The sequence below is a fragment of the Acinonyx jubatus genome, chromosome D2 (assembly GCF_027475565.1).
Source record: "Acinonyx jubatus isolate Ajub_Pintada_27869175 chromosome D2, VMU_Ajub_asm_v1.0, whole genome shotgun sequence".
NCBI classification, from domain to species: Eukaryota; Metazoa; Chordata; class Mammalia; order Carnivora; family Felidae; genus Acinonyx; species Acinonyx jubatus.
The window spans coordinates 44,120,119-44,134,783 of NC_069393.1; the positions used below are offsets into that span (position 1 = coordinate 44,120,119).

At 51.1% G+C, this 14,665-nt stretch overlaps 1 protein-coding gene across 1 annotated transcript; it reads left to right on the forward strand.

Moving 5' to 3' along the window:
* Positions 1 to 325: 325 nt before the first annotated feature.
* NPY4R2 (neuropeptide Y receptor Y4-2) lies at positions 326 to 9,548 on the forward strand. Its single transcript, XM_027062495.2, has 2 exons — positions 326 to 426; positions 5,828 to 9,548. The coding sequence occupies exon 2, from the start codon at positions 5,868 to 5,870 to the stop codon at positions 6,993 to 6,995; it is 1,128 nt and encodes a 375-aa protein (XP_026918296.1). The 5' UTR covers positions 326 to 426; positions 5,828 to 5,867; the 3' UTR covers positions 6,996 to 9,548.
* The last annotated feature ends 5,117 nt before the right edge of the window (positions 9,549 to 14,665 follow it).

Here is a 14,665-nt window from a genome sequence, read left to right on the forward strand (position 1 = left end):
ACAGGCACCCCGTCTTCTTCAGTTCTGTGTGCCCACCAGGAGAGTCAGGCTCATAGGAAGCCTGCAATTAATATTCGTGAACGAGTTTATGAAAAGCAGGTCTTCTTAGGCCCATTTCATACATGAGGAAACTGAGGCCCAGGCACGGAGAGAGCAGAGCAGTTCCAGTCTGTGCCGTGCGGAGCGGAGCCCGGGTGGGCGTGGGGGAGACCCGCGTGCAGGGAGGGCCGTGGGGCCCGAGGCGCGGCTCCCGCAGCGGGCGCCTGGGTCTCAGGGCGGCGGGAGCGTCCCCGTGGGCGGTCACTGGCGGCAGACTGGGCGGGCGCGGGAGCGCGGGGTGGCGGAGGAGGGAGCCCAGCGGGCCAGCGGCAGAGCGGCAGGGAGGCTCCGCTCGGCAGGCAGAGAGCGCCAGGGCCGCCGGAACGGGTAGGCGGGCTCAGCCCCGAGACTGGCCCCGCGGGTGCAGGGGCGGGGGCGCCCGGGGCCCAGTGCGAGGGGTCCTCCGGGAAGCCATGCGCGCTGCTGCATCTGGGAGCATGGGGAGGGGGCGTTGGTGGGGGGGGGTTTCAAGGAGGCAGGGCTCAGAGACATGCTACCGTGGTCTCGGGTGGAGGGCGGGGTGGGCAGGGGGGCAGCCCCAGCTCCTCGTGTGGCCTTGGGCTCCCATAGCCTCCGGGTCCTCCCCTGAAACGTTGGTGGCTCTCTGCCTCATCTTGTGGGCTGCGAGGAGAGGGGTAAGGGGTGCATGGCAAGTGTCTGGGCGCCTGGGGCATTCGGAGACCAGGAGCTATTGGCTGAAATTTCAGGAAACAAAATAGATGTCCTTTCCATTCTCACTTCCTTGGGAGATTGATAGGATTTATATTAGTTCTTAATTTTTCTCTGGAGGGGGGGGACGCAGGCTGCAGGGGAGACCTCCCTCAGGGGTTCAGGTGTTCCCCCCATCCCCCTTGACTAGCCAGCTGCCTGGGAAATACATCTGAAGGCATCATTTTACTGCCATTGCACAATAATCCCCTCCTTCCTCCCAGACTGGCCATCCCCTGCGGCGTACCTGAAGGACATAAGATCTGGTCCTCACTGGGCATCTTTGCGGTGCACAGTGGGAAGTGAGGGACAATCTTTGTATGAGGTCCCATGTGGGGGGGGCCCAGTCTCCCAGAACGGTCTGAAGTGGTCCCTGTGGCCGCTGCTCGCTGCTCAGCAACCCCGGGGAGTGGATGTGATCACCCTGAGGGGGTCATTGCACTGCTGGAGGCTGCAAGGGACGTCATTGGACACCTGGTCACTCGGAAGGGACCGGTACCTGTCCAGTCGTGTCTCCTCCATGGGGAGCTGTTGCTCTCATGCTCTGCCACAGCGAGGTCTCTGAGGCTCCAAATTGTATCAGTAAGGCGGCAACTCTAAGAGTGTCATTGCATTAGAGATTCCAAACCCAGGTCAGCTTGGGGAGGACAAGAGCCTGAAGAGGCTGGGTGGTCTTTGGAGCTGCTGGGGGGGTGGGCGTTCTGAGCCAGCATGCTAGAACCAAAGTCCAAAGCTCTCAGCGTGACCAACGGAGGTCCCTGGGGTACCTTCTTATTTGGCTGAACCTCCTACCGGCACCCCTGGGCGCTCTCTGGGGCCCTGGGCGCTCCCTGGGGCCCTGGGCTCTGTCAGGCTTTGTCAGGGATATTCGTCTGCCATGTTTGCAGGTCAACAATGGTTGGATACTGGCAATTTCACATGGTTCAGTCTAGGAATGCCTTCCTCCCAGGGCTGTGGTGTGGATCAATGCTCAGTGGAGTATCAGTCACCTGAAGCTCAGGGAAAGCTGATGTCCTTCTGCCCTCTGTCTCCAGGAAAGCGTGTGCTCTCCAGAGTGAGGCGAGCCCCCTCCCTCCTTGGGGTCTCTCCTCCAAGACTGGGCTCCCGCACGCCCTCTCCTGCCTGCCCTTCCAAGTCCTCTTCCTGCTCCCCTGCTGCACCAGGCTCAGATCCTGCCCCTCCCCAGGTGCAGCCTCTCGGGCTGTTTGGGCATCTCCCAGGATGTCCAGGGACCAAACTTGTCCCTCAGCATCCTGGGGCCCTCATCTACAGACAGGTCAGTGCAGGTGAGGCACTGACTCACCTGTATGAGGCCTGTAGTGAGTGTCTCTCAGGCTAGTCACTGGCCTGCGGACAGGGTGGTCTTCTGCTTTGAAATGCACGTGGTGGGAGTGTGGCCCTTTCCAGCCCTGGATAGAGTTGGCTACTCGGCTGTGGGGCAGGGTTTGGAGCAGGAGGGCGCTGAAGCAGGGCTCGTGCCCTTTTGAGGCCGGGCACTGGGCAGAGGATTGGAGTAGGGGATTCGTCCCAACGCCGTGCCCTCCCGCAGGACTTTCTAAAGAGGCTTTGGGTCAGAGCTAGAGCCAGGTGCACTCAGGGGCCTGTGCCTGGGTTCGTAGGATCGCTGTGGCCAGTTCTTCTGGTGGAAGGGAGCAGGGTCCCCTCTGGTGGGGTTGGCGGGATGTGTGGGAAGAGAAAGCAACTAATGTTCGAAGAGCACTGCTCATGCCAGGCTGGTCTTGTTGTAAAATGGGCAACTCAGCTTCCCAGGAGGTGGCAGAGAGAGCTCCTGACCAGGACCTGGTCCATCGAATTATGTTCTTTGTCCAAGGGACGAGATGGGGACTGAACTGAAAGAGTCTAGGGGAAGGGAGCTCCAGAGTCCTACCTTTCAGACCCCCCTCTTCCCTATTTCACCCCCTGACTTTGGGGAACCAGGCTGTCCTATAGGTATCACACCCTGCCTCATACAACTGAGGAAACTGAGGCTCAGAAAGGTTCAGCGACTCTCCCAAGGCCACTCTACAGATAGGTGGCAGGGCAAGGAATTTGAACCCAGGACAAGCCCGCGGCCTGCTGGCCCCCCTACGTTCCTGATAAGTTTCTCTGTTGTTTTCCTAGATGCCTGTGGTGGCTCTATCTGTGCAACAAAGGACACTGTTCTTGACCCCAGGGGCACTCAGACAACCCAAGAGACAGGCCTACGGTCTGCTCTTGGGTGAACCCCACTCCCAGCAGCCAGGTGACCCACTGCCCACAACCAATGGTTTCACTCTGACCATTCCTAACCCTGAACCCTGAAGTCCCAGTTGGTGGAGCTGTGGCTGGATCTTGACCCCTTTGCACCAGGCCCTGGCGGCATCCAAGTCCAATCTCCTTCCTTGATTCTGCTCAGGAGCACCTGTCCCGAGGGATCCTCTGTTCCAGGGGGTCCCTACCTCTCAGCAGGTTCTATAGAAGGAATCTGGCCTTCCTGCTGACCCGGCTGTTGGATTTGAATTACTGCTACCTTGCCCCTGGAGTGGCTTCTGGAAATCCTCAGTCCTTGCGTGCAGAGGGCCCTTCTGGGGTGGAGGTTCATGGAGTCCTCCCGGCGGGCCCCTCCCAGCCTCTGCAGAAACATGCAAGGGTCTGCTGGCAATTTTGCTCCTTTCTGGGTCCCCCGGCCCCCTGGGTCCCCATGACACTTTCTTGCCTTGCTCTTCTCCCAGTGCCAGCACTTTCCTCCTTCGCCGGTCCCACAAGCTGCTGGGAAAGGGCTGGTTTGGGTTCAGACATCCATGTGGTCTAGTCAGCAGGGGCTGGTACGGGGTGCCCTGGACCACTGTGACCATCCCTTGTGTTAGCTCTTCACTGGTTCTCTAAGAAGGGGTCTGCAAGCCTGGCAGACCCCCAGTGCCATCTTCTTCGGCCCTCCCTTTCCTCCTGACCTGGCCCTCGTACTCAGTCTATTCTCTACATCCAAGTGATCTTTCTGGAATGGATTCGGCCTTGCTGGCCAGATTGTATGCCTCTCCCAGCATGCCTGCTCTGGCCCACCTCTCCGGCCTCATTGCTTACCATTGCCTTCCACCAACTCGGGGATCCAGTTGTTCTGAACTGCTCGCTGTTCTCTGAGGAGGCTCTGCTCTTTCTTGCCCGCGCCGCCCCCCCCCCATCTTTGCCCATGCTGTTCCCTGCACCTTGAATTCCCTCCTCTATCTTGCCCATTGGGTGGTTGACTCCTCTTCAACTTTGAGGCCATGGATCAATGTAACTTTCTCTCTCATCTTCCTGCTTCTTCTCTGATCTCCCCACTCACAGGCATCCCATTCCTACTGGTTTGGGCCATGGCAATATGGCCTTGAGGTTCACCTGTATTCCTGGTGGTCAGTTCCTGTGGCTGTATATCATCTTGGCCTTTGTTTCTAGCATGGGGCTTGGCACATGTTTATTGAGTGAATGAGTTGAGTGACAGTTTTCTGGAGTTTCCATGAACTCTGCTGTGATCGTGCTGCTTTCGGCCAGTTTGGAGCCGCTGGTATTGCCTCCCACCGTTGACTCAGCCCTGGCTGGTGGTTATCCAGAGCTTCGGGTTTGCGTCACATTTGCTGCTTCTGAGCACAGTGTATCCACCACATTTCTATGCACATTTCTAAGACTGTGGTGTCAGAATAATACTCCTGCCTCTGAGATTCAGTAGTCAAAATAACCAGACTGTAAACTGTTAGTTGAATTCACGACCTGGTCTTATAAATGGCCAAATGTACCTCATCTTTATAAGCCAAATTAAATGCATGGTGAGTGATGTTCGTGAGAGCTGACAAATAGAGTTTACTGCTCTCTGGTTAATTTTGGCCATACTCTATAAAAACTGCCTTTAAATTAGCACTTGATGATGAAGAACATATATATGTTCACAAATGGACATGACCGTTATGTAGGACTTAAAGAATATCTGAAATAGGGTCTTCCTCTCTGAATAGTATTTATCAGAATGGGACTCAAGGACGAAATGCACAAGAATCTCATGGGCCGTATGTTGAAATATATGGACCCCTGGGCGCTATCTTAGACTCACTTAACTGCCTGTCCTGGTGAAGGGCTCTGGAGTCTGCACTTTTGACATGCCCCTGGAATGGGTCTGATGCTTTCTGAGGGCTGGGGACTGCCTGAGAGTTTAGTGACAGTCAGAGATCCCATGGAGAAGGTGTATCACGGTGGTGTGTGGAATGATCTGGTGGCTTTCCCTGTCAGAATATCTGTCACTGGCATTACCACCTGGAGATTCTGGAGTCGAAATCCCAATGTGGTCTTGGCAGAGGGTCCCTTGTGTTGAGGAGACACCAGGGCACAGAGATGTGGACCAGGCTGCTGAGTTTGGAAACTGCAAACTGTTTTGGGTGACTTAAGCATAGGCAGGTCAGTAGGCAACCATAACCTTGGCCCTACCCATGTGTAGCATGATGGGCGTGGGGAGAGAGCCAGTGTGCCGATGACCCAGTATTTTTGTACCTAGCAGTCATCAACTCTGTCATGTGTCACCTGAGAAACAGGGCTGACAGGGCAGGTAGGGGCTGAGACCTGGAGGGTGTACTGTGTTTCGAGCCCTGAGGTTTAGTTCTATTCTCAAGGGCGTGGGGTGCTGTAGAAGGACCTGAGTGCCAAGTGGCATTTACTGCGTTTCTATTTGGATAAGCTGTGACAAGAGGATTTCTACCCATACTCCTTAAGCAGTTCTGTCTTTGAACTCTGCTTATGAAAATCTAGTTTCTCTACCATTAAAGCAGACTTGGAAGCCTGAGGTCAGAAGGAATTTGTATAACAACTTCTGGCATCAGACCCGGGTTCGTATCTGAGCCCTGTTACTGATTAGCTGTGTGACTGTGGGCAAGTTGCTTACATCTCTGAGTCTCAGGTCCTCGAGGTCCCAGCAGCCTTGGGATGGAAGCCATGACCCTCTCTGCCTGACCCCCACTTCTCCCTGGGGTCCACGCAGGAGGCATGATCACTGAGTACCATTTGTCTGTTTGCTTTGTAGGCACTGTCACTGAATCTTCTGTAATCTTCTCACCTGCACCATGAACATCTCTCACTTCCTGGCCTTGCTGCTCCCAGGATCCCCACAGGGTCAAAACAGGAGCAGGTCAAGGAGCATTCCATACAACTTCTCTGACCACTGCCAGGATTCTCTGGACCCGATGGTCTTTATTGTTGTCTCTTATAGCATCGAGACTATTGTGGGGGTCCTGGGCAACCTCTGCTTGATATGTGTGACCATTAGGCAGAAAGAGAAGACCAATGTGACCAACCTGCTCATTGCCAACCTGGCTTTCTCTGACTTTCTCATGTGCCTCATCTGCCAACCACTCACGGCCATATACACTATTATGGACTACTGGGTCTTTGGGGAGGCCCTTTGCAAGATGTCAGCATTCATCCAGTGTATGTCGGTGACAGTCTCCATCCTTTCGCTTGTCCTTGTGGCCCTGGAGAGGCATCAGCTCATCATCAACCCAACAGGCTGGAAGCCCAGCATCTCCCAGGCCTACCTGGGGATTGTGGTCATCTGGCTCATCGCCTGCCTCCTCTCCCTGCCCTTCCTGGTCAACAGTGTCCTAGAGAATGTCTTTCACAAGAACCACTCCAAGGCTGTGGAGTTTCTGTTAGATAAGGTGGTCTGTACAGAGTCCTGGCCGCTGTACCACCACCGCATCATCTACACCACCTCCCTGCTGCTCTTCCAGTACTGCATGCCCCTGGCCTTCATCCTGGTCTGCTACGTCCGCATCTACCGGCACCTGCGGAAGAGGAAGCGGGTGTTCCGCAAGGGCACCTACAGCTCGCGGGCTTGGCAGATGAAGAGGATCAATGGCATCCTCGTGGCGATGGTGGTTGCCTTCGCCGTGCTCTGGCTGCCGCTGCATGTGTTCAACAGTCTGGAGGACTGGTACCATGAGGCCATCCCCATCTGTTATGGCAACTTCATCTTCTTGGTGTGCCATCTGCTTGCCATGGCCTCTACCTGTGTCAACCCTTTCATTTATGGCTTTCTCAACACCAACTTCAAGAAGGAGATCAAGGCCTTGGTGCTGACATGTCAGCAGAGTGCCCCCGTGGAAGAGTATGAGCATCTGCCCTTATCCACAGTGCACACGGAAGTCTCCAAAGGGTCTCTGAGGCTCAGTGGCAGGTCCAACCCCATTTAACCAGGTGTAGGCCTTCTCCCTGCCATGGTCATTGTCAAGTTCCTTTACTTAGCCAAGTGGGCCAACTGCATCATTACTGGCATCATTATTGGCATTCTGGTGGACACCATCCTTACGGGCTTTCTGGAGCCCAGAGAGGCTGGAAAGAACCCATTTTTGCAACCATTTGCATTGTGAAGACTGACATTCAGTTGGTTCAGCCATTTGTTCCTGGGAGAATTCTGAGCATGGATTCTGCAGATCACAGTATGTCTTGTAGCCTGAGCAGGTGCCAGAGCCAGAGATGGTCTGCTCGTTGCAGGCAGAGTTCATTCTGGCAATTCAGAAACAGATGCTCAGCCTGGGAGCCCAAGGGTTTCACCTCCTCCAGTGAGACTGTGAGGTCACTGTGGAGTCAGGGAGGGAGCACGGGGGTCAAAGCTCTGGACCTTGGTCAGGCCCTCACCTCTTGGAGAGGTGATGTTGGTGGACAGGCTTTGTAAGTGGTAAAGAAGTCTATGGAGGCAAGTTAGCACATCCAGGTGCAGAGAATGGATCATGCTTACCTTGGGTCTTCATGCTCCAATGCAGGAGGAAAGTCAGTCCTGAGCAGCAGGAATCCCATGATTCATATCCTGCTCCATATTCCTCTTTCACTGCCTCCGCCACCTCATGTGGAAATGAGCCTGCAAGTATCTCCCCTTGATAAACACCCTGAGGGGGACATCTGCATCACCATAGAGCTTGTCCTCCATGCCTAGGACAGGACCTGGTGCAGGGAGAGGGCTCCAGCAAGGTTTGCCATGGTAGGCCGATGGTGTAAACATGCCCCTGCTGAGGGCCTGGCTGAGCATGGGCGCCCTGTGCCACGGTCCAGCATGGGAAGGGCCAGGTTGCTGCAGCCATGCTCTCTTACCTGCCTTTCCTAGCCTTTAGGACCTCTCTTGCCAGACAAGGCAGCAGGCCAGGGACTCTGTGACCTTCCCCCATGTTGACCCACTGCCAAGGCTGACAGCACTCAAGGTTGTGACTCCGGCCTCTGTTCTACACTCTGACCGCTAAGCTGACTTGCTCTAGGTGATGTGCATTGTTGTTCCAAAGCCTCCCCAGGCCTTCAGTAGGGGCAGGGGCAGGGGGTTTGTGAATTTGGCTTAACAGGACACTGGCTGAAAGGAGTAGGAGTCCTCCTTCCTCCAGCCCACCAGGGAAAATGGAGAAATGGCTACAATGAATGTGAATATCTCACCCATGGAGGTCTTGCCCCAGTCTTCTGGCTGCTGAGCCAGATCCAAGGCTTTATCTCTGTGTGGACCAGACAGGTCAAGCTTGCCTCTGGGCCACTTTCAATGGGACACCCAGGTCTGGCTTTGCCTGCTCAGTTTCACCTACCCTCTGGCAGAGTGGGCAGTGGCTAGACCCACCATGGCCTCCAGGGGCAGGGTATTCAGGTGCCCAGAGCCCTCAAGTATCTCACTGGGAGGCTGCTAGGACCGCTGTTCACAGGATATGTGGCAGAGGGCCAGGCAACAGAAGATTGAACAATCACGTCTGACTGTCTCTCTGACCTGGCCCCTGACCGAGAACTTGTGCAGCCGACACCCAAGACAAGTAATCTGTGAGCCACCAGCCCCCTTCCTGGAGCTGTTTATTTCTTCCCAGGTTTTGGTCATATCTCTCATTCTGTTTCTTTATTGACTTTTACCCTGGCTTTTGGAATAGATTTTGAGCCACTGTATTGGGCGCAGCTTGTGCTTGTCCTCTGGTGCCATCTGCTGCTGGCTGCTCCCGGTAACCACCTGCCAGCAAAGCCCAGACCTTGGGGCCCATCCCAGCAAGATGTCATTGACCAAGCTTCCCGAAGAATGTGGGGGCCTCAGACGCCTCCAGAGCCCATGCAATTGCCTGGGGTTTATGCCTCATCACTCGTATCAGTGGTGCCAAGATGCTTGGGGACAAGGATGCTTTAGGGTGCCCACATGACTGAGGACAGGGGAACTGGGTTGGACATCTGGCAGAGGTGCTTGGCATTAGGAATTGGGGTAGTGGGTGAGAGCTTTGTTGAGCATCTTCTATGCTGTCTTCACCTTGCTTGGGTTGACACAACTTACCTGGATGGCTGTCTCCTGCTCCCAGTTCCTAATGACCCTTGGAGTTGTCTGGTTCCCCAGTGTACCCTGGGACCTTGCTGCTCAAAGTATGCTCAGAAGACCAGCAGCCTTAGTAGCACTTAGAACTCGTTAGATATGTGGAATCCCTATTCCCACCTGAGACCTATTGAATCAGAATCTACATTTGATCAGAACCTCTAAGTTAATGGTGTACATGTTCAAGTTGGAGAAGCTCTGCTCTAGGAAACAGAGTGCCTGGAGCCTGGAGCTGCTCGGTGAGCACCTGTGGACACCCACTCTGGGATCTCGACTAGAGTTCTAGGAATCCTTGTTCTGGAAATAAGGCTTTAAGATGGTATGGCTGAAAAGGTGGGTTATTCCACTGTGGTTGTTTGTCTCTTCTCTGACTGCATGTGAACATATTTCTTGTGAGACCTGCTCATTCCTTAAATAAATATTTGCAAAATGAACAGTTTGTGTAGTTAAATTCTCAGTGAATGTGCCCCTCTGTATTCTGCTCTGTTTCCCTTCAAGCTATATTGTCAACCGTTCTTTATGTTGCTATATATCATTTTTGACAGCTGATTAAGGATTTAGAAAATGTGCCAGTGAAAGCTGGTACCTCCGAGCGATATCTCTCTTTAGCTCCTGGAAGGGCCTTTCTCTGTCCCTGCTCATCGGCATGTCCCTGATTGTAGTGGGGGAACCCTTCTTCAGAGGAGCATCAGGGCTGGAATTGGAGACTCATATTCATGAATACCACCAGGGGACCCTTAGAGGGCACAAAGGATTACTGAACCCTGGTGGTGGGAATGTAGATCCTCCCTCACTCTAACATTTCCTTTTTCCAGAAATGACATTGGCTTGTTTTTTCCCATTATAAAAAGTGAATTATATAAATTCTCAAAAATATGCAAAATATGCAACAAAATGAAAAGGAGATCACATGCCACCACCCAAAATACTCAATGTTTTCATTTTGGGGAATCATTTCTTTAGTTTTTATATAGAGTGTTAGGCTTTTTTTGAAAAACATGGTAGAGACCGTACTGTAAGTATATGCATATTTATCTATAAAGATATTTTTTACAATCTTTTTTGCTTAACATTGTAAGAAGTTTTTTAAAATATAATTTATTGTCAAAATGGCTTACATACAACATCCAGTGCTCATCCCAACAAGTGCCCTCCTCTGCCCATCACCCATTTTCCCCTCCCCCTTTCCTCCCAATAAGCCTCAGTTTGTTCTCTGTATTTAAGAGTCTCTTATGGTTTGCCTCCCTCCCTCTCTCTATTTTTCCCCCTTCCCTTCCCCCATGGATTCTGTTAGGTTTAAGAAGTTTTATTCATTCATTCAACAGATATGTCAGACACATGGTAGATGCTGGAGATACACCAGCAAGAATAGACATTTTCCCTATTCTTATGGAGTTTGTAGTCCAATGACAAGGTCCATCCTGCATCCTTAATTGTTATCTGTTGTAGCATATTTAGATGTTTCTAGACCTATTGGTTATAATTCTGTGATGAACTTCTATGCAGAGAACTTTTTCTGTATTTGGAATTATTTTCTTAGGAGGGATTTCCAGAAGTGGAATTAGTGGGTCAAAGGGCATGGACGTTTTTCAAGGCTTATGATGTGTACTGCTAAACTGGTTTCCAAAGAGTCTGAAATGATCTGTGCTCTGTGACTAGTGCTTGTTTTACTGTATCCCGGCCACTGTTGGGGGGTTACCATTAATGAGCAGACCTCCATTGTTCACTAGATCCTGTCCCCACTCACCTCCTGAACGTGACTCCAGCATCCGTCATTTTCTGGGCTCTCCTTTACATAGAACTCCTCCAAAGGCTTGTCTAATCTTGAAGTCTCTGCTTCTTCTCCTTCCATGCTCTTTTGTACTCACCTGTCCATCCAAATAGCTCTTGCCAGGGTCACTAGTGACCCCCATGTTGCCAGATCCCAGGGTCAATTCTCAGTTTTGTCTTTTGTGACCAATTAGCAGCATTTGGCAATTGATCAATCTCTTCTTGAATCTCTTTCTGTGTGTGGCTTTTTTAGGACACCTCACTCACAGTTCTGCCCTGCCTCACTGGGCACTCCTTCTCAGGCTCCTCCCTGGACTCTGTATTCCTGCCCTCAGAGTATTGGTGTGTCCCCAAGGAGACATGGAGGCCCACTTCTGATTCCTTAGGCGGGCTCACTCAGTCTCCTGGCTTTCAAGACCAGTGAATGTTTACATGTCTAACGCTCCCAAATGTGAATCTCCAGTCTGGACTTCTCTCTGCTCTTGGATTTGTATATCCAGCCACTACTTTGTGTTTACTAGATCAAACTTGGCATGTTCAAAAGCAGACTTCCAATTTGCTGTCTTGCCTTTTCTCCCTCAGTTTCCCTCCCACCCTTCATTAAATGGCAACTCTCTCATGTCATTTGCTTGGGTCACCGTCCTGGGATCAACCTTCCGTTCACAGCCCACATCCAATCCACTAGTGAGTTCTATAAGCTGTGCCTTCAAAATGTATTCAGAATGACCACTTCTCACTTCCGCTGGCTCTGCCACCTGGTCCAAGCCATCACCATCTCTACCAGGAGGACTGTGGTGGCCTTCTGTCTGCTCTCGCTTAGGCAGAGTGATGCTTTCAAGCCGAAGTCAAAACCCTTCCCTGGCTTTCTCTCACTCTCAGAGCCAAATTCACAGTCCATGGCCTGCCTAAACTGGCCATCTGTTTGTCTCTGACCTCACTTGTTATGGCTCCTCCCTTCTCCCACCCCCTTCAGCAGTGCTGACCTCCTTGCTGTCTCTTGAATACTCTAAAATTGCTCCTACCTCAGTCCCTTGTACTTCCTACTCTTGCTGCTGCCCTCTGATATCAACATTTTCACTCCCTTGCTTCCTTCACTTTAAGTGAACCTTTATCAGAAGATTACTTCCTCCACCACGCTAGGAAAATACAACCTCCTCACTCTGTATTCCTACTTTATGCCACAGGACTTAGCACCCTGTGATATGCTTACACACATTTATTGCTTCATTGTTGAATACCTCACTTTCCCTTTAGGATGTAAACCCCATGATGGCAGGGATATTATATATTACATATGATCACATATTATATATTACATATATATATTAATTATATATTATAATAAAATTATATATTATATGTTATATATTATTATATATATTATATATTACATATTCTACCTCTTAATGGTGGAATGCAGGCATTTGATTTTGTAGGATTTTGGTCCCAGATGTGCTAGCTGACTATGTGACTCTGATAGACCCCCCTCTGCATCTTGGTTTCTGATTCTTCACCTGTAATGACACTGGTTGCTGTACATTTAGTGTTCCAAAGGCTGTGCTAGACACTCTACAGGCATTGCTTCTGCTCAACCCTGAGATGGGGTAGATGAAGAAATGGGTATAGGGGTAAAAAACTTCATCCAAGTTTTCAAAAAGAGCCAGATTTGAAACCTGATCTTATGGATTCCAAAGTCCATGACTTGGACTGTTACAGTAGGGAAGAAGGTTGACCAGATGACCTCTGAGTTGCCTTCCAGCTTTTAGCTAGAGAGTTTGAACTTTATGGGTAATGGAGAGATCATGAAGGGCTTTAAGCAGAGGAATGGCATGGTCAGGTTATAGTTAGAGAGATCAGTGAGACTGAATTGGTCTGGGTTCTGCTAAAGCAGAAGCTGAGGCAGAGGCTTATGGGCTTTTCTTTTATTGGAGAATGTAATCCCAGGGAACAAAGTGAGGGACACAGGGAATGAGACAGGAAAGGAGAGAAAGCCAATTTGAAGATGTGTTATTGAATTGGCTATTTTTCAAAGGCAAATAAACACGCGATCTAATGTGTAACTCTCAGGACAATCTGTCTGGAAAGAGAAAAGTAAGAATTTTAACCACTGATCCCTGTTGTTTCACTTGTCAGAGGTTTGCCCCATGAAGCTGTGCATTCGTAGACACTGAACACACTCCCATGTGAACAGAACAGCTCCAGGGAGAGGTGGGAAGATGTGTTGCGAGGGTATAAGGTGAGGTGGCATCGGGTCACACCTGCAGGAAGTCGGTCAGAACCTTGCAGAGCTGGATGGTGCAGTGGCCACTGGACCAAGCAGCAGGTGAAGACGAGAGGAACCGCATAAGCGGTTCTGATGCAGGGCAGAGCTAGAGGTGGGATGGCTGGTGTTATCAGTTGAATTGTATCCCCCGCTCCCCAATTCACGTGTTGAAGTTTTAGACCCCAGCACCTCAGAATGTGACCTTATTTGGAAGTGGGGGTATTGCAGACATTAGTTAAGATGAAGCCATGCTGGAGTAGGGTGGACCCCTAATCCAATATGACTGGTGTCCTTATAAAAGGAGGAAATTTGGCTACAGAGACACACACACAGGAAGAATACCACGTGAGGATGAAGGCAGACGTCAGGGTGATGCTTCTACAAGCCAAGGGAGGTCAGAGATTGCCAGCAAACCATCAGAGGCCAGGAGAGAGGCATGGACACATTATTCCTCACAACCTTCAAAGGAACCAACTGACACCTTGATTTTGGACTCCCAGCCTCCAGAACATTGAGACAATACATTTCTGTTTTTTCAGCCACCAGTTTGTGATATATTGCTATGGCAACCTAGCAGGCTAATACAGGAGGGTAAGATTGAAGGCAGAGAGATCCATCCACGTGAGCTGTTGTGTCAGCCTCATGTTCAGTTGCTGGAGACAGACCCCAACTCAAACTGGTTATGCTGAAATAGGGATTTATAGACCCATGTAATGGGGTGGAGTTCTACCAAAGGAAGTTCTTTGGTTTTAGGCTGCATTCAGGGTTCAAACAATTATATCGGGGCTCTCCTTTCCTTGCCCCTTTGTCTCCACTGCTTTTTCTGATCCCTTAATTCTACTGGTCTCTTCATGGCCCCCCACTCTCTACATGTGACAATAAGAGTCTCCATAGCTCCTACCCTTGGTACTCATGAGCCCAGAGAGAAGGAGCATAGCTTCCCCCGTGCCCAGTCAGAAGTCTGGGGAGGATTCCAATGGCTCGGTCCTGAACAGATGGCTATGGCCAAGTTTCTGCACACTCTCTTTAGCCAGGCCTGGGTCCCTTGACCACCCCTGGATCAGGGTAGTGGGGCCAGCCTCACTCGAATCACATGGATGTGATAGGATTACTATAGCAAGAGCTAGAAGTAGTCTCCTAAAGAAAGTGATGCCAGGCAGGCAAAACACACAAGCAGAAGTGGGCTTAGAGATGAGAGATGGAGTGGAAAGATATTTAGGTGTTGAATGGACAGGATGACTTGGGTGTGGGGGAGAGAAAGAAGATTCCCAGGTTCCACACGTGGGCAAGTAGGTGTAAGTTGGCGCATTTAGCAGAATTTGGGGGGGTAGGTGGGTAGTTTATTTTTGGATATATTGTTTGAGGCACACTTGACAGGCAGATGGATGGTCAGATACTAGAGTCTGGAGCTCTAGGGAAAGCTTGGGTCAAGGCCTGACCAACCCATGCAGATAGGCATGAGATTGGGGAGTGGGGCTGATTGGAAGCTGGGCATGGGCCAAAGGAATTCTATT